The sequence below is a fragment of the Peromyscus maniculatus genome, chromosome 15 (assembly GCF_049852395.1).
Source record: "Peromyscus maniculatus bairdii isolate BWxNUB_F1_BW_parent chromosome 15, HU_Pman_BW_mat_3.1, whole genome shotgun sequence".
NCBI lineage: Eukaryota > Metazoa > Chordata > Mammalia > Rodentia > Cricetidae > Peromyscus > Peromyscus maniculatus.
The window spans coordinates 11,805,773-11,825,737 of record NC_134866.1 but is presented as its reverse complement, the minus strand read 5'-3'; the positions used below and the strand labels follow the sequence as shown (position 1 = coordinate 11,825,737).

Genomic DNA, 19,965 nt, shown 5'->3' with positions numbered 1-19,965 from the left:
AGCCACGCCCAGTGGGACAGTTATTGCTGCTGCCTGCAGATTAAGATGGAGAACTCTCAGCTCCTCTAACACCATGCCTGCCTGTACACCGCCATGATCTTCCATGATGATAATGGACTAAATCTCTGAAACTGTAAGCCATTCCCAATTAAATGTTTTCCTTTATAAGAGTTGCCTTGTTCATGATGTCTCTTCATAGCAATAAAACCCTAACTAAGATAGAAGTTGGTACCAGGGACTGGGTTATTGCTGTGATAGGCCTGACCGTATTTTTGTTTGGAGGAATTTGGACTTTGGGACTGTGGATTATAAAAATAGCTGAACTCTTTAAATGGGGCTTAATGGATCATCCCTGTAGGAACATGGAAGACAGTGGTGCTGAGGGAGATTTGAAGTGTGGGTTTCAGAGAAGAAGAATATTTGTCCATGACCTAGAGACTGTTCTTATGATGTTTTGGCAAAGAATGTGGTTTCTTTTTGCCCTTGTCTGAAAACAATGTCTGAGCTTAAATTGAAGAGCTTTGGATTAGTTCCATTGGCAGAGGAAATCTCAAAACAGCCTAGTATTGACTCTGTCATGTGTTATTAGCATTCATCTTATGAAGAGCTATAATGAAAAGGAGCAAGCTGAACAAGGTAAAATACATAATGTATAATTTGGGGAGAAAGGGGACATCAGGAAGTGGGATGGAGCTAAGTCCTGTGTTCAAGGAGATAAACAGACTAAGATATGAAATAAAGGGAGTGGTGACCTCAGGGCAAGATCCCACCCAACTAAGTTTCAAACTTGTGAAAAGGGTTTAAAGAAAAGCTCAGAGCCATGTGTGGTGGTACATGCCTTTAATCCTAGCACCACAGAAGCAGGAGGATATCTGAGTTCAAGACCAGGATGTTGTATAGAGCAAGTTCCCAGACAGCCAAGCTTAGGCAGTGAGGAAAACAGAAAGCTGGTAAAGACGTAATTGAACAAGGAGGCCATGTTCCAGCCACAGCAAATAGCAGACCTTGGCAGCTTTGGCCACATGATTTTGGCTTTAGAGTCAAGGATAGAAGAAAGGAGTTATGGAATCTTCCTCTGTGACTAAGGAAAGCTGCTGATGCTAGGTGTGTGTAAGGAGTGTCCCTGCATGGAGGCCCAGAGAGGCCATTGTGTGAAGCTATGAAGGTGAAGCCCAGACTGCCTTGGAGACCCCAAAATGTTGGAGATACCAGAGCCATGGGATACCTGCTGAGTATAGCTGCTAATAGAGAGTGGAATAGAAAGAAGTGTGTTGTGTTGCCATCAACAAAGCTGACAGGAGTTGGAGATCTGAAGAGTGCTTTGACTTTAGACACAGAGATGCAGAGTTTGGAGTTTGCCCAGTTGATTTTCAGTCTTGCTTTGGTACAGTATTTCCTCACCATCATCCATTTCTTCCATTTTGGAATGGGACTATAAATTCTGTGCCATTTTATGTTGGAATTATGTAATCTGTTTTTTGATTTTGATTTTATAGGGGATTACAGTTAAGAGATTGTATAAATCTCAGAAGATACTTTGAACATTTTTGAGACTGTGATAGACTATGGGAATTTTTAAAGTTGGACTGAATGCTGTGGCTTTAAGTCTATGGGCACCAGGGAGTGGAATGTGATGGTTTGAATAAGAATGGCCACTATAGGCTCATGTGTTTGGATGCTTGGTCATAGGGAATGACACTTAGGAGGTGTGGTCTTGTTGGAGTAGGTGTGGCCTTGTTGGAAGAAGTGTGTCACTATAGGGGTGGCCTTTGAGGTCTCATATGTGCTCAAGCTATGTTCAGTGAGACAGTTGCTTCTGCTGCTTGCAGATCAAGATGCACAACTCCCAGCTCCTTCTCCAGTACCATGCTTGCTTGCATGCCACTGTGTCCTTCTATGATGATAATGGACTAAACCTCTGAAACTGTAAGCTAGTGCCAATGAAATGTTTTCCTTTATAAGAGTTGCCATGGTCATGGTGTCCCTTCATAGCAATAGAAACCCCAAGACACAAACTAATAAAAAAAAATAAAACCAATGAAATAAAAACATACACAGCTAAACCAGTCAAACAATAACAACAGCAGCAGCAGCAGCAGCAACAGCAGCAGCAACAGCAGCAGCAACAACAACAATACAGCAAACAGTGATTCTCAGAAAATCACTTAACTAGAAACATGATGGAAGTGCTTTTCTAAGTGTGTATCAACACTCCTGGTAGAAATTCATCTGAATTGAACTTGAGCCATGATGATTCCTTGTCTAACTCTGGGACAAAGATGGCCTTTGCCCATGTGTGCTTCTCTGTGTCTTCATGATCAGGGACAGTGTTTGGACTAGCTTGTCCTGAGCCCTGAGGAACTAGCTAGGTTGTTCTCACTGACGTAAGTGACAGTTAAAAATACTGTGCTTCAAGTGGAACTTTGAAATGATACTGATGAAGTAAAGAAAAGATGAATATATCACATTTGAACAAAATAAAAAATGATTACCATGAAGATAGAAAAAATAATGTATGATAACATACAAGTACTATGGATCATTTATTTATCCTTGCCCACTAAAAACTGGTTTTGAGATGGTTGTTGATAAATAATAAAGTTCCTGCAAAGTTAAAGTCAAAGAAAAAGAAAGGATAATAATTAGGAGGGAAAATTGGTGTACCTCTCTCCTAAGTAGATCTTAGTCAAATGAAAAAGAGCCTTTGGAAGGAATGGGAAAGACCATAGTTAGGCACAACTTTCCTAGGCTCCATAGCATTAAACATATTTGTTTCTTTTTTTGTGTGTGTATGTTTTTGTGTCCCTGAAATGATATTTTGGGGAAATTCCACTGTGTATCCACTAGCCCTTCATAGTGTAGGTCAACCATGAGCTGCATGTGTGTGTTCACGTAGGCACAACATGCTTTTGAAGGTCAGAGAACAACCTTAGCTGTTGTCCTTTGGGTGCAGTTCACCTATTTTTTCCCCCTTTTTTTGTGATAAGGTCTCTCACTGGCCTGTTACTCAACAAATAGGATAGGCTGGCTGACCAGTGGGCCCCAGGGGTCTGTCTAGATCTCCTTATCTTCAGAATTACAAGTGTGTTGCACCACACCTGGATTGTTTTTAAAACATGGCTCTGTGCATTTAACTTAGATCATAAGCACTATACCCATTGAGCTATCTCTTCAGCCCCAACCATGAGCATTTTATTAAAAAATCAATTATATTTTATTTATTGTTATGATGATGATGATAATGAGGATGTGTGTCTCTGGTATGTGCACACATGTGGACACATGCCATGCTGCCCTATTGGTACCAGAGGACAATTTGTGGGCATTATTTCTCTTCTACCATGCTGGTCCTGAGGACTGAACTAAGGTCATTTGGCTTGCATCAATAGCTGGGGGAAGTTTTCAAACCTGGCGTGGACCCAGAGGATAGGCTATCTGAAGTGCTGTGAAGCGATGGGGTGTAGTAACAGGATTTTGGTACCTCTGAGAGGCAGCAGGTCTGTCACAGGGCTCATCGATCCCTGGAGTTTGCTTCTGTCCTGGGGAAGGATGTACTGTCTTCTCCCTGAAGACAGTCTTCTAATGATATGAAGCCTTTTTGAAATGCCAAGAAGCAAAGCAAAATCTCACATCAATCTGTAAACCATATTTTTTATCTTGCTTTCTATAAAGAAAATAAATAATATGTTAGTTTAAGTAAAATATGAACTTAACACTTATGGAAGAATAAAGAAATTCTACCACTTACTCTGGAAAAAAAAACCCAACTTACCTTTTCTGTTGAATATGAAATGCTATTTGACAAAACTTACAACAAAACAACATCAAAAACATGAAGGTGGGAACAGCAGATGGTCGCATGATCTTTCCTCGTTCTCGAACCCAGGGGATATCATTTGCATAAAGGTCAGCTCATTTGCATAAAGGAGCTTTGCCTTTCCCTCCTCAGATACCTGGAGAAGAAAAGGCTGTGTTTTCCTCGCTTCTTCTTCGTGTCGGACCCTGCCCTGCTGGAGATTCTGGGCCAGGCATCGGACTCCCACACCATCCAGGCCCATTTGCTGAATGTGTTTGACAACATTAAGACTGTCAAGTTCCATGACAAGGTCTGCCCGGTTTTAATCACTGCCTGTAATTTCTGTGTCTCAGAGTGTCAACTGTCTCTATCAAGCAGTTCTTTAATACTGTGTTTACAAAAGATTTACTCCCTTGCCATTAGCTTTTGGCCAGTAATTAAAGGCAAACTCCAGTGCCCAAATTTACATTCAGTTTTCTGTGGTTTATTAGTATCTGAAATGCAGATTAAATATAATCAAGAATGTATTGTACAACAAGAAGAAGAAGATTAGGCATGAGGATTGCAAATTTGAGGCCAGCCTGGATTATGCAGTGAGTTTAAAGCTAACCTGGACTGTAATACAAGTCCTCATCTCAAAACATACAAGCAAGTAAAAAAAAAAAAAGCAAAATAAAACACCAACTTTAAAAACATATTTTACAATATTTGATGTTTTACATATTAAGTATTCAGAAATCCAGTGAGTTAAGGAAATCAAATGCTTATATATAATAGCATGACTAAACAGAATTGCTCCATGGGTTTGGTTATTTTTGTCGGCTTCAGAAGTTTTTGGTGTTCTTCAAACTATTTTATTTTATCTTATACTCCTACTGTGTTTACGGCATCATGGAGTCGTATAAGTTATCCAACCTGATGCAGAGTTCATTTGCATAGTTACAGAATACACTGTTCATCCTTCTATCCAAATAACTAGGAAAAGGACCTTTCCCTTCTGACATTGTGTTCAGTACTCTGGTGCCTCCTATCAGCTCAGTAGTATTCCTTTATTCACCCTATAAGCCAGTTTAAGCTGTTGAGTGGCTATCATGTGCCAGATGTCTACCTTAAGAATGGGAATATAGCAACCAGCCTGAGGGAACTCATGCTCTGATGGAAGAGGCGGAGAAGTAAACAGAAGGAGTCTACAGAGTGCAGGTAGTACTCTGATAGATTGATTCCACGGTAGGCAATTAAAAGCCGGCCATTATGGTCAGGCACCTTGCTAGGTGCCACAGTGAGGCTGGAGGTAGGGTTCCCAGGGAGAATGTATCATCACTAACCCAGATTTCTTTCTTATTCTGAAATCTCACTGTTAAATTGTTGATACATTTGGACCAAATTATTATTGTGCTTGGGTTAAGCACATGCTACATAAGAAAACCTGCCAGGGAGTGCTAACGTGAGTGTGTAGGTATTGGTTGTTAGGAAGACTCTTTGAAGGAATAAATTTGTTTCAGTCGATGCTTTGAGGATGAGTGGGATGTAACCAGGAAGGTGAGGAAGGGAAGCGTGGCTTGGTCAGAAAGCAGTATGTGCAAGAGCCTAGAGGTGTGTACAGCCCAGATCAGAACTGGGGGTGTGGGGACTAAAGGTTTTCACGGCTTAGAACAGCAGCAGCATGCTCTCTCTCACTTCTGGAGGCTGGAAGGCAGAACTTAGATGATGGCAGAGTTGGTTGTCCAAAGAACACCCTGAGAGAGAACTTCATTCATGCTTTTGCTATGGTTCCTTACTGCTTTTGGCAGTCCTTGGTGCTTTTGGCTACTAGAAGCCTTTTGTGTCTAAAATCTGCTCTTCTTGTAGGGTCAACTATCCTTATCAGGACACCCCAATCCATTATAACCTCACCACAGCCTGATGAGATGTGCAAAGATTCTAGTTTCCAGTATTTTAAATCCACAGACTCTAGTGCTTGCAACTCCATTGTATCTTGTTTTGGAGAATGTAATTCAAGTCACAAGAGGAATTGATGAGCTAAAGAGTCATGGGTAGATTCCAAAGGCCAAGTGTGCCATGCCATGGACTGTCACTTCAGCATGTGTCAGAAAATCACGGGGGTTTTCTAAGCAGAACACTTAGTGTGTCTGGTGCAGTGGTCAGATGGAATGGAAGGGGTCGGGAAAGTGGAACCACTGAAGTAGGCTTCACAGGAGGGGTATAGAGGGGAAGACAGGTTGGGTTTTAATGCTCAAGAACAGTGGTTCTTGTTAATATATGGGACAGGTAGGTTAGTGTTCCCGTCTGATATTTAGGAACGACCCCTTAATGGAGTTGGCACTATGTTTTATTGTACGTGTTTTTTCTCTTTTATACAATCTCTTTTTATTCTATTTTGCTGTTTGTGTCTGTTGTTGGTTTGAAATATGGGCTTGTTGTGTGGCAAGGGCTACCCCAGAACTCATTCTGTCTGGTTTCAAGCTTATGATTCTCCTGCCCTGGACATCCCAGTGCTGTGATCACAGACATCTGCAACTGTAGCCAGCCTGCCTTACCAGTTTTTTTTTTTTTTTTAAAGGTCATTTATAAAGATAGTCTAAAACAGTGTTTCTTTTCTGGCAGTAGTTTGTATTTATATTTATCAACATTAAAATACTTTTTAAAAAAGGCATTACATCAAGAAGGAAGTCCTTCCTGACGTTTGGGAAATCTTTCTGCTACAGTACGGGGATTTCATGTTCAACAGAAGAGCTTTTCACTCTCTGAGGCTGAGGAACAAAGTTGCTCGTCTCCTAGTTTGTAGGTTAAATGCTGACTCAGCTTTAGTCTCTGTTTAGCAGCCACATCTGCAGGTCACTCTGCCTTTGTTTTTTTTTTTTTTTTTTTCCTTGTTCCCACCATGAGGTTGGTGCATCAAGAATCAGGTCCTGGGTTCTAAATTTTATAAAATTATAAATACCAAATGCAAGCAAGGAGACTGAAGTTTGAGATGTGTTACCCTCGTTGGTAGATCACAGCCATATACAACTGAAGAGGACTTACAGCACTAAATTTCAACCCCAAAGAATTGGTGTTTTGTTGGCTTATTTTTTTCAAACCAAAGAGGAGAAACGACAGCAAACATTTGCATTTCCTTTACTTCCTTTTTTTTTGTCTTGTTACAGCGGGAGGTAAGTGGAGATGCAGGACAGGTGCCTTCTTTTAATGGCCAATGCAGACAAGAAATGTAGTCTTAGTGCTGTCCGCCAGGAAGAGGTCCATCAGATCCATCCTGAACTCCAGACAGCATGCTCTTCTCATGATGCTGTGCTGCCTGGAGACTGAATGAAATGAGCAGAATAGGGGTTGGGTTTGATCAGAAGACACCTGAGAGTCGTCTCCTGCAGAGAGCACCATGCTCCATACAGAATCGAAATGACTTTGTAATGGCTTTGTTCTCATCATCATACTGATCAGGCCTTCCTGATGTCAACCCAATAATCATGTGGTGTGGAGTTACAGCCTCTCCGTGAGCTCCACTTTGCTTGGAGGATTTTAGAGGTTTTTCTTTTCCTTTTTTTTCTTCCATCAGCACATTTGTATTAAGTATTTCTTTTAGTAATAACCCCAGTCCTTTAGAGTACCGATGAGCTGGAATTGACTTGGGTTTCTTCTTTAGATTTTTAAAGCCAGCTCTTTGTGGTTGTTTTGAAATGACTTTATGTCCTGTTTTGCCGTCTATTTTATGATTTGTGCCTTGACTTTTTGTGGGCAGGGTAACATTGACAAGAGGACACAGAGGAAAGGTATTTTTTATTTTTATGTGAATATGGCTATATTTTTCATCTTCTAACATAGATCTATGATCGAATCCTGTCAATTTCCTCTCGGGAGGGAGAGACAATTGAATTGGACAAGCCTGTGATGGCAGAGGGCAATGTAGAAGTCTGGCTTAATTCCCTACTGGAGGAGTCTCAGTCCTCATTACATCTTGTGATTCGCCAGGCAGCTGCAAATATTCAGGAAACAGGTTTCCAACTGATTGAATTTCTTTCTTCCTTCCCTGCCCAGGTCAGTGTATTGAAATTGGAAATTATTTTTTTGATCAAATAGTCATTTTAAATCTTAGATATTGCCTATTATAAGCCTCATAAATGGTGTAATTTTATTCTGGTTGAATATTAGGGTTTTCATAAAGACCAAATATGGATAAGCTTAAAGATTTCAACTGTTGATTATTTGGCCATATATAATTATAGATTTAAATATGATTTGGGGTTACAGAGATATTTGACATATTCTCTTTAACTTAAAACAGTTTTTCTCTTAACAAAAATGCTTATGTAACAATGTACATAGATCATAAAAGTGTACTCAGAGCACCCTTAACTAGAAAAAATATTCTTTAGTATTAAAATACAGGAAATGATTTTTCTTAGTCCTTTTGGTCAATAAAGATTGTATGGGTGTCTCTATGTAGAAACACCATGCCTACTTGAGTAAAGCCAATTTAATTCCTTATCTGCATGTGACTTAAAAGTCTATTTAGAGAGAAGTGTGAGCTAAACCTGTGGGATCTAAGATCCCAAGAGAGATGCATTAGATAAATAACATGAATCGAGTCCACAGACTTTGAAATAAATCAAGGAAGTTTATATAATCAGGGCCATCCATTTGCATAATAACCATAGTGATTCATTATAGTGACTTCTATGTAAATTCTATGCAAATTGTAAGTATACTATATATACTCTTATAAAGCCTTAGCCTCTTTTGTTTAAAATCTCTACAAGGTTGGATTATTAGGAATTCAGATGATATGGACCCGGGACTCAGAAGAAGCCCTTCGAAATGCCAAGTTTGATAAGAAAATCATGCAAAAGACCAACCAGTCCTTTCTAGAGTTACTGAACACGCTGATCGACATTACTACAAAGGACCTGAGTTCCATGGAACGAGTTAAATATGAGACGCTGATTACTATTCACGTGCACCAAAGGGACATCTTTGATGACTTGGTAAATGCTCTATAAATGTTCTATCATAAACAGAAAAGCAAACTCTAGGTGCCATCTGTGTTCACCCACTGAACTGATAAGATTGAATTTGTGAAAAAGTCCAATTCAGAGCGTATGTGTCAGACTCTCTTTTCAGCTGTAAGCTGAAGTTTCAGTCATATTCTGTAATGAGACACTACTTTAAAATTCTTTGTGTTTATTTCAGATGCTAAAATGTCATGTGGTGTCCCAAAAAGCCTTTCTCTTTCTCGTTTCCCTTGTAATTATTGATCAAAGATTACCGGTTTCTTGGGGGCAGAAATTATAAACTGTTGTGTTGGTAGTAGAGCTGTTTTAGGCTTTGTCGGATTTGACAAATCACATCCTTCACAAATTGTACCGCCCTTTATGTTGTTGATTGCAAAGTGGCCCTTCTTACCACAGCAGATGTTGCAGAGTTTGCCTTTAAAAATATAAAGGGATGGATAAGTTATAGTTATGTGGAGTATGAAAAGAAATTAGAGTTGTCCTCTTCTATAAAATGTAATATTAGGTAAGAGGCAAGAAGCTCTTACATTCATAATAATTTTCTGGATTGTGTCTCAGACCCATTATGTAAAAAAAAAAAAAGATTATGAAAGATTGGTTCTGATGTAGTGGAATCAAAAAACTGCATTTTTGTGCTATTTTGTGTTAATCTTCTTGCCTAATAGCTAAGCACACTGCTTGATTCTCAGAGAAAGAAAGGACACAGGGTAATTTTAGATTTCTTATTTGTCAAAGAGAAATGATTAAAGTGTCTTAAAGTTTTGGTAAAAATTTTAAATGAAACCATTGCCAGATATTAACCTGCCATTTAAATGTTAGGATTTTTGATCTGTTGAAAATTCATAAAAAAAAACAACCCAAAAAATGGTTAAAAAAAAGCTTACGATTTCACCATCTTCTTAAGAGATTCCTTTTTTGTGATGTGATTGTAGCTTTGTCTTTGTACTCTCATACATTGAATCTCATGGTTCAGCTATATGGTACTATGCATGAAGGGGCACAATTATAGAAATTATTCTTGTATTATTGAGCTGTAATGTCATTTCAATTTGAGCAACCTAGCTGGAGTGGTCTTGATTCCTCCCGCTCCCATAGCATCTCAAGTGGCTTTTTTTTGTTGATCAATAACTGATTGGGTCAGATGACGAGAGACTTGATGTCTCTCACCTACTTGGTTTTCCTCCTTTTGACTCTGTGGTCTGTGCAAATGCTCATGTGTCTACTTAGCAAGCGACTCATCTCTGGTCTAACACACACCTTTTGAATTTCAGTGCCACATGCATGTCAAGAGCCCTGCGGACTTTGAGTGGCTGAAACAGTGCCGATTTTATTTTAAGGAAGATTCTGACAAGATGATGATCCACATCACAGACGTGGCTTTCATATACCAGAATGAATTTTTAGGCTGCACTGACAGACTTGTCATAACTCCACTCACAGACAGGTGACGGGAGGATTCTGCCATTCCACAGCCCTCTTCTCCTCTGCTTAGCATTTTAGTCCCTCTGGTGGCTCAGGGGACTTTTTTTTTTTTTTTTTCCAACAGCTCTTTCATAGCAAGTCCTTTGAAAGTTAGTATTTCTAGCTTTTCCTGTGTCTGTGCCTGGGATTCAGGTTTGTGGTCAAAACAGACCTCACCTCTTTTGCGTTCAGTCTTACAGAGGCAAAGTGTAAATGTGTCTGTGGATAGACAAGAAAGGAGTTAATTACTGTGAGCCACTAGGTGTGGATCACAGTGGGCAGTGAAGGTCACTTTATTAACTTCAGCACCTGTTGTTCTTTGGAGAAACAATTAAGTTTTTTTTTTTTTTTTTTTTTTTTTTTTTTAAAGCAGAAAAAAATGGAGTACAGCACAGTTGAAAGCAGGAAGACTGGTGGGGTGCGGGCAGGGACATGGGAGCTGCCGTTTCTTTTCCCTTTGCCCGTCACCTGCACTCAAGCTGGCTAATTACAGCTGTCCGCTTGAGTGGATTAAGAAACACCCAGGCCATCCGGTGTCAACACCTTTAGTTGTCTTTGAGGGTTTTCCCCTCCAAGAGCTAACTTAGAGTGGCCTCACCATCCTAGGGACGAGGGGCTCAGAATGGATCAGAAGGAGAAGGAAGTCCGAACTTCCATCTCTGTTTTCTGACCTAGTGAGAATCAGGATTTTGTTAGGTCACTGTCAGCAGCGTGTTCCATAATGCATTTGCTTCTGTCTGGAAAACCCTCCTGCAGCCCTCCATTTTCCTTCCCATTTCTGTGTTCTCTATCCCCCTGGCCCCAAAAGCACAATTTCTTTCTACCCTGCTTGTCTTGAACGTACTCTGTTCAGACTCACAGCGTGAATTTTATACAGCTACCATAACAAATCATCCCAAGTTCAGAAGCTAATTTCCACAAATCTATTTTACCCTTTCATAAATCACAAGAGGGCTGCATTCCTTCCTAGAGACACAAGGGGGTGCCGTCTCCCACCTTTTCAGGTTGTTGGCAGAAATCCTCTTGGCTGTAGGACCTAGATCCTCACTTCTCACTGACTGTGAGCAGAAGACCATCCCAGCTCCAGAGAGCTAGCTGTCTTGTTCCTTTACTTGTGATCTCTTCCCTCACCTTGAGAAGCACAAGCAGTGGGCTGAATTCATGCCATTTGTCCTTTGCACCTCATCCCTCTTGTGTCTTTGACACACTTTTCTGTCTCCTTTTTTCTCAGAATGGACTGAATCCATTGGGTAGCCGGGGATAATCTGTCTACCCCAAGGTCCTCACACTGATAATGTCTGCAAAGCCCCTTTAGCTATATAAGGTGGTATGTTCATAGTGTTCAGAGGTTAGAATATGGGCATTTTTGGGGACAACATTATTCTATTACACGTCCCCATTCCCCTAGAGTGTTCCTGTGAAAGTCACTCACACCTCAGGCTGTCACATCCCATGTCAGTTCTGGCCTCACCTTCCTTGTGTAATCGTCAGTACTGGCATCATTGGGCTGCCTCCTTTTTGATTTAGCGTTTTCATGTGGCTCCTCGTACTGCTTGTTCCTCCATTGCACGTTGGGGTTCTTGTCTTTAGCTGCACTGCACAGCTCTCACATGACTTTTAATAGCATCTAGATGCTGACCCCAAACTGAATACCACCAGAGCACCTTTCCTGAGCTCCTGGGATGCCTATCCATTCACCTGCTGGCAGGATATGGCCCTCTGGATGCTCAAAGCTGGACTAACTACAGCTTGTTTGATTTTCTCCTGTCTTCTTCACACTACTCGTTGGACATCCTATTTTTTTTTTAAGATTTATTTATTTATTATGTATACAGTGTTCTGCCTGCATGTATGCCTGCATGCCAGAAAGAGGGCATCAGATTGCATTATAGATGGTTATGAGCCACCATGTGGTTGCTGGGAACTGAACTCAGGACCTTTGGAAGAACAGCCAGTTCTCTTAACCGCTGAGCCATCTCTCCAGCCCTGGACATCCTATTTTTATCGATGCAGTGGCATCCATCTCCTAACTCTGGAATCTGCTACCTTTACTTCACCAAGCAAGAACTCCATAGTACACCCTTGAAGTCTATCCTCTTAATCGATTATCCAGTCTATCACCAGTATCTGAAATGTGATGGCCCTTTTAACCCTTTGCTGTAACCATTGTGATCCACTAAAATGCCCCACCTAGATTATCGGTGTAGTCTCTTAGCTGGTTTCCCTACATTGTGCCCTGTGGTCTGTTTGCAGGACAGACAACAGAGTGTAAGTGATATTATGTCACCCCTTTAGCTCTAACCCTTTACTTTGGTCCCATGTCACAGAAAGTCAAGGCTACCATCACATCAGCTTAGGAAGCCTGGCATGAGCTGCCCTGGCCACTTCTGTCCTTACTTCCTTATTTACTTCCATCTCTACACTCTTTGGGGTTTCTCAGACAGACAAGCACAGTCTTGGCTCAGGGCTTTTGCATTTGAAATACTCTGACTGATAGAGAATTGCCTCCCTTCTTCACAGCCTTCCTTTCTCTGCTCAGATGTCACCTCGGAGGGATCTTGTAAATCTGACGTTAGCCAGATACGGTGATTCCTGCTCCCCACAACACCTGACCCAGATTTCCCCCTTGTAACTATTATTTTCAATTAATCTCTTTTCTTCCTTGAAAATGCAAGGTTCCTGAGTCAGGCTTCATGAGATGAATTCATTAAAATGTCTCTGTCACATAACAGTTGTTAAATAAACACTTCTGGAGGAATAGAAGAAATGCTCATTGGCTAATTAGCTTTTTATGACAAAGTTAAATAGAAGAAGAGAAAGTAGAAAGTTGGGAATGGGAAGCTTTTCTAAGTTTTTAAAATTATTAGTTCACTTGCTATTCTTATGCACATATTGGATAATTATTTGCCAAAATCCCAACTTTCACATATATGTGTCAGGTCCAATCTTTTTTGTTACTTGATTATTTCACCATTAAAAAACAGAGAACCTTGAAAGCAAAGCAAGTATTTGCAACTATAAGTGCAGACAGTTCTGAAATTCATCTTAGACTTTCACACCTGGGCCCCCTTATCTGCATTTCTTCAGCTTGAATGTGTGAGAAGTGAGGCATCATTTTCGGCTGCTAGCTCAGAGTACAGAATTTTCTGTCCTTTTACAGTAAGAAAGCTCCTAACGAAAACAAATGTCTTATAAAGGTACAGTTCCGGAGGTACTGGCATGTACTGTCAGCCTTTGCTGTCTCACCTGTGAAAGCTGACAGCCGTGGCAGCCGAGGAGCTTCACCTCACAGGGAAAGACCCGTTGACATTTCAGATGGTCAAATGGCCATCATCACATGATAACAACACACGTTACCTTTCCCCAAAAACTCATGATGATTTTAATAACTATCCTCCTTCCACTTCTGAGTACATGCAGAGGAGGCTGGAATGTCCTCACTATTACTGTCACCTAGGCAGAGGCCAGAAGAAATCAAGGGTAGATAGAGTATCCTGTTGACAGACATAGGGAGAATCACAATGTGTTTTTCTATGACACAGTGACATAGTTTCTCTGACTCCTTCACTCTGTCCTTCACAGCTGTGGTGTCTTGGGCAAGACTTCTGACCCTTCCTATTTGTTTGTTTTGGAATCCTTGAATGAACTATAGATCATGAATAAAAGCCCCCCACCCCCACCCCATCCCATATTAGTTGCTTTGGAGCAGATGTCATATAAACCTGAGAGAAGAACCCAAAGACTTGATTTTGGCTTCTGCTGTTAGAGGGGCTATGGTGGTATTTTATTTGTACTGAAATGTGATTTTCATTGTATGTTAATAAAAAAAGTTGCCCGGGGGTCAGAGCTATTAGAGCCATAGACAGGGCGTGGCAGTGGTGGCGCACACCTTTAATCCCAGCACTTGGTAGAAGAGCTAGGTAGATCTCTGTGTGTTCAGGGATACAGCCAGCATTGGAGACATACGCCTTTAAGACCCGGAGGGCGGTACTTACAGGCAGTGACGAGGCAGTCATGTGTTTGGGTTTACAACCAATGAGAAGGCAGAACAGAAAGACTATTTAAAGATAGACACACAGGAAGTAGCTCTCTTTTGGGGAAGCTAGGAGCACTGCAGGAGGTAAGATTTTAGCTCTGAGCTCTGACCTCTCGGCTTTCTCTTTTACATTGGTTCTGTGTTTCTTATTTTAATAGGACAGTTGGTTACATCTACAAGGGGCAGCATGTGATTTCCTGGCCCTGGGCACTTGAACAGAACATGATGATTGTGAGAACATGTGATAGATAAGCTTATTTACCTCATGATGGACAGGAGCTATGCAGAAGGAAGAATATAGGAGGAAGAAGGGAAGATACATCCCCTAATGACATCCCCCCTCCCCCGTGAGCTACTTCCTCCATCTAGACCCCACTAATTCCAACACATTATAAACACATCAAGGTATTAACCCATGGATTAGGATAGAAGCTTGAAGATCCAATCATTGCCCCAAAACCAATCATCTGGCAATGGTAGCATCAATTATATGAGCTTAAAGGAGTGTTTTGTATTAAAATCATGATATCTCCCTTATCTGTGGGGAGTATGTTCCATGATTCTCAGCCAATGCCTAAAATCCCAAACAGTATTCAACTCTAGGTATACTACTTTTTCCCATACATACAAATTCATGTTGAGATTTGATTTATAAATTATACATAGCAGGAGATTACTAGTAACTAATGATAAAATGAATTATAATAAAAGTTATACAAATATGTCTTTAGCTCTCTTAAAATATTCAGTTTGTAGACTTTAGATAATGGTAACTTCAGAAGATGAATGCATGGATAAGGAGGAATTGTATGTACCCAGCTGAGGTATATAGATAGATGATTATCTCTTTCTCTCTCTCTCTCTCTCTCTCTCTCTCTCTCTCTCTCTCTCTCTCTCTCCTATCTCTTCTTCTCTTTGTCTCTCTCTGTTTCTCACTATTTTTCTTTCTCTCTTATCTGTTTGTCTCTCTGTCTTTCTGTCTCTGTGTCTGTCTGTCTCTCTGTCTCTGTCTTTGTTTCTTTCTCTCTCTGTCTTGGATTCAATGATGCAGTTCAGATGGGTCTGAAAATATGCAGCCCAAGATGACTTTAACTCATGAGCATTGTCTGTCCTGCCTCAGTCTAGTGAGTGCTGGGATTACAGGAATATGCCACCACACCTGGTTTATTGCTCTTCTTAATCACGGAGTGCACATTGTTTAGCAACCTTTCCTATCAGCTCCCCTTAAGCACATGTATATGTGTGTCCTAGTTCAAAGTCTGTAATTAACTCCAGCTCTCAACACAGGGAATTTCTTGCTGGTTCATGTGCCCTGTTGTCCTCCTTCAGAAACTTTTGAGCACTTTAGAATCAATAGGTGCAGAAAGCACATCTCTTTACACATGATAAGAAGCACCTGCCTATAATGCTATGGATGCATAATAGCAATGGCGACAACAATTGCCCCATGTTCACGGGTGTAGAGAGCTCTGCGGGGCAGCAGTGAGTGGCCAGAGTTGGTTCTATATCTTGAAGGCTGGATGTACCTTGAGTCTAACAGAAAGAGCTTGGCTTGCAGCTACAGGCTAGAATAAGCATCAGCTCTTCTGAGATCATGAGCAAAATCTGTTATGTGAGCCCCTTTCCTCATTGTGAAGTGAAATCAGGATTTTTTTTTCTATTTATCTATTTAAATTTTTTTGATTCATTTTACAAACCAACCAAGCATAGATACCCCTTTCATCCCTCCTCTCTCCCCCTACTGCAACCCACTCCCCTATTCCCTCCTCCAAAAGGGTAAGGCCTCCCATGGGGGGTCAGCAAAGCCTGGTACATTCAGTTGAGGCAGGACCAAGCCCCTCCCTGCTGCATCAAGGGTGAGCAAGGCGTCTGACCATACGTAGCAGGCTCCAGAAAGCCAGTTCATGCGCCAGGGATAGATCCTGATCCCACTGCTAGGGGCCCCTCAAACAGACCAAGTGATACAACTGTCTCCCATACGCAGAGGTTCTAGTCCAGTCCCATGCAGGTTGCACAGCTGTTGGTCTAAAGTTTGTGAGTTCCCACAAGGTTGGTTCAGTTGTCTCTGTAGGTTTCCCCATCATGATCTTGACGCCCCTTGCTCATAGAATCCCTCTTCCCTCTCTTCAACTGGACTCCTGGAGCTTGGCCTGGTGCTTGGCGGTGGATCTCTGCATCTGTTTTCATCAGTTACTGGATGAAGTCTCTATGATGACAGTTAGTGTATTCACCAATTGATTACCAGGGTAGGCCAGTTCAGGCACCCTCTCCACTCTTGCTAGCAGTCTAATCTGGGGTCGTCCTTGTGGATTCCTGGGAATTTCCATAGCACCAGGTTTCTCTCTTACTCCCATACTTTCCACTCTGTCCCTCCCCCAGCTCGACCATCCTGTTCCTTGTGTTTTCATCCCCTATCCCCTCCCCTCTACTGCCCCACCCCTTCGTCCCCAGTTTACTCATGGAGATCTCATCTGTTTCCCCTTCCCAAGGTGGGATCAGGGACTTCTTGCAGGCTACTCTGGGGTTTTAATGAGATAACATGGAGATTGTTGTGTAGGTAGTGGTTGTTAAAGACTGCTTGGAAAGGAATGGCGAAATGTAAGCGGGGAAGTAGGCCTTTGCCTAGGGGGAAATAGGGACATGAGTGCAAATGTCCATCTGCTTTCATACCAGGCTTCTTCCTCCCTGGCCAGGCTGGTTGCTCACCTGGTTTTCAGAAACTTATTTCTAGTGGAGAACCTGGGAGACCCCAGTCTGTGTACTCGATGTTCACTTCCACTTGTAAGCTGGGTAAATTGCCGCTTTTTCTCTGAGTTCTTCCTCAGGTCCCTCTGAACGCTGTATTTAGCCATAGGAAACAAAGCTGCACTAGCTTATGGATTGTTTTCTCTGGCAACACCAGGTGGTGCTGGGAATCAAGGAATCTATCAGCAGATTTTTAGGGTAAAAATTTTCCTTCACAGGCTTTTTTGAATTTGCTCACCAAATCTTTCACGTGTTATCTTCATATGGTAAGATGTGGAAGTAATTGCAGATGCTAGAATGTTATTATTTAGCAGTATGTTGTTTAAAACCAAGGTCATGCGGGCCTGGGAAGATGGCTCGGGTGTTAAGAGCTACTGTTGCAGAGGATCTGAGATCATTTCCTAGCACCCCCATCAAAACTCACAACTATCTGCAGATCTAATACCTCCTTGTGGCCTCTGTGGGCTCCTGCTCACGAATGTTGCACATAAACTTACACACATGCATACGTTCACACTCATAAAACATTAAATTAAATCAAGGATGTGGAACTATGAGCTCTTGGATTCATCAGACAAGGAATCTATTTAAGTGATTCCCAATTTGACAAATAGAATGTACTTATTTTTCTGTTTTTCTCATGATGTGAATTGAACGCAAAGCCTTGGGCATGTTGAATAGCCACTCTCCCACCCAGCTGCATCCCAAGAGTTTTTGGGAGCCAGAATCTCATTACACAGCTCAAACTAACTTTGAATCCACTATGTAGTCCAGGCTGATCTTGGATTCATCATCCTTCTGCCTCTGGGAGTACAGCTTGTGTTACCATGGCTAGATCATTTATTTTTGTTCTTTCTTATGTATATTTGAGGATTACAACAGAATGGAATAGTAGACAAGGATAGTAAGTAGTTATTACAGTGATGCATCTTAGCATAGCCAGCAGCTCACTTATTTTGGAGAGAACAGCTAAAATCTATTAATTTTGATGAAGACTCCTAGGACAATAAAGTTTTATTAACTATAGTCCCATTGCACATCAACTGTCTATATTTACTGACCTTACAAAATAGATATGTTGAATCATCTGCCCTACATCTTATTTCCTGTCTCTATTCTGCCTTTGCCCACTACTGGTTTATTCTCTATGTATTCTGCCCACTTTCTTCCTAGTATGTGAGTGAAATCAGGCAGTATTTGTCTTTTTGTGTCTGGCTTATTTTTACTTAGTAAAATTTCCTCGGGTCTACTCCTGTATGGCAAAAGGTAGAATTTTCTTTTTAAAGACTAAAAAGTATCCCATTGTATAAAACCATGTTTTGAAAAGTTCATTTATCCATTAACTGACAATTGGGTCTTTTTGTGGGTATCAAAGTATCCATTAGCTGACAACTGGGCCTTTTCTTGGCCTACAGTGAACATAACAGGATAGATAATTTCATGAAGGGGTGAATTCATCTTTTTTGTGTATGCGCTGAGATGGGAGATTGTTAGGGTGTGTGTTAGTGCTGTTTTTCATTTTTTTGGGGGAAAGTTTGTTTAGTTTTCAATCGTGACTTCACCAAGCCTCATCTTCATCTACAGTATGCAATCTCCTCAGCAATGCTTGCCTTTACTCTTTTAGTAACATCCTTCCTTAGGGTGTCAGGTGATATACAATGATATGCATTTCCCTCATGATCAGTGAGACTGTCTAAATGTCATTCTTTTGATATGGACAGATTTCTAGGGAAGAGTTGCCAAATAAATGTTGGCAATGCTCTACATTCTTTTTTTCATGCTTATACATTCCCAATAATTATCATGAACATAAAGCCTGAAAAATGTCAGCAAAGAAATCTAACTTTTTACAGACTTCCTAAACTTATTTGGACAGAGACTTCCTCCTTTTTTCTCCACAGCACATCTCAACATGCATGAGGGTGTTTGTCTTAGGATGTAGCATTGGAAATTAGGGATAGGGAGATTGGCCCTCTTCCTTCGTCTTTTAATCACGCACAGGTTCATTTCTCTGTGATGACTTGAGTGCCTTTGGGATGCTGTAGCAAGTTTCTAAAGACAAGTTGGCCCCACAGGTGCTACATCACATTGGCTCAAGCTCTAGGAATGAGCATGGGAGGCGCCCCTGCTGGTCCTGCAGGAACAGGCAAGACAGAAACCACCAAGGATATGGGCCGGTGTCTTGGGAAATATGTTGTGGTTTTCAACTGCTCAGACCAGATGGATTTCCGAGGACTTGGGCGGATATTCAAAGGTGAGCCCTGTGTCTTTCACTGACTGAAAAATACCAGGCCAGGTGAAATTTCTTGTTGAGATTTATCTCTCAGGGCTAGAGAGATGGCTTAGTGGTTAAGAGCACTGGCTGCTCTGCTCTTTCAGAGGTCCTGAGTTCAATTCCCAACAACTACCTGGCAGTTCACAGCCATCTATAATGGAATCTGATGCCTTCTTCTGGTGTGCAGAGGTACATGCAGACAAAACACCCATATACTTAAAAGACATAAACAAACCTAAAGATAAGATTTCTCTCTCAGGGCGGGTGATGCAGCTCACTGGGAACACAGCTTAGCTTGTGGGAGACTTGATTCAATCTGCAGCAACAAGAACAGCAAGATTTGTTTACTTTGTTCAAGAACTGGATATATTTTGGTTTTTCTTTTTCCAGGTTGTTTTATTTGACAAGCTCAGTCTGAGCAGTGTTAGGTGGATGTAATTTGCCTTTTGTTAGGCATTTGTTGTCAGTACCATAGGTTGGATGTTTACAGACAAGCTGCCAACTTGTTGGCCGTTTTGGGTCTCTCCATGCACTGTTTATTTCCTGACTTCAGTTTTGAATAAACTGATCTCTGGTTTATTTTGGCAGCTGCGTAATATCCATTTTCCTGGTTTTCAGAAATGATATACTAATTGGATTTTCTGTT

The 19,965-nt window shown here is 41.2% G+C and overlaps 1 protein-coding gene across 2 annotated transcripts in view; it reads left to right on the top strand.

Annotated features, from left to right (window-relative positions):
• Window positions 1–19,965, top strand: part of Dnah5 (dynein axonemal heavy chain 5) — a 289,991-nt gene that overhangs the window by 135,091 nt on the left and 134,935 nt on the right. For both annotated transcript variants that reach the window (XM_076551699.1, XM_076551697.1), the window contains exons 32-36: window positions 3,950–4,106; window positions 7,616–7,828; window positions 8,551–8,775; window positions 10,074–10,246; window positions 19,120–19,298. In XM_076551699.1, coding sequence (XP_076407814.1) covers window positions 3,950–4,106; window positions 7,616–7,828; window positions 8,551–8,775; window positions 10,074–10,246; window positions 19,120–19,298 — 947 coding nt within the window. The remainder of the gene's footprint in view (window positions 1–3,949; window positions 4,107–7,615; window positions 7,829–8,550; window positions 8,776–10,073; window positions 10,247–19,119; window positions 19,299–19,965) is intronic.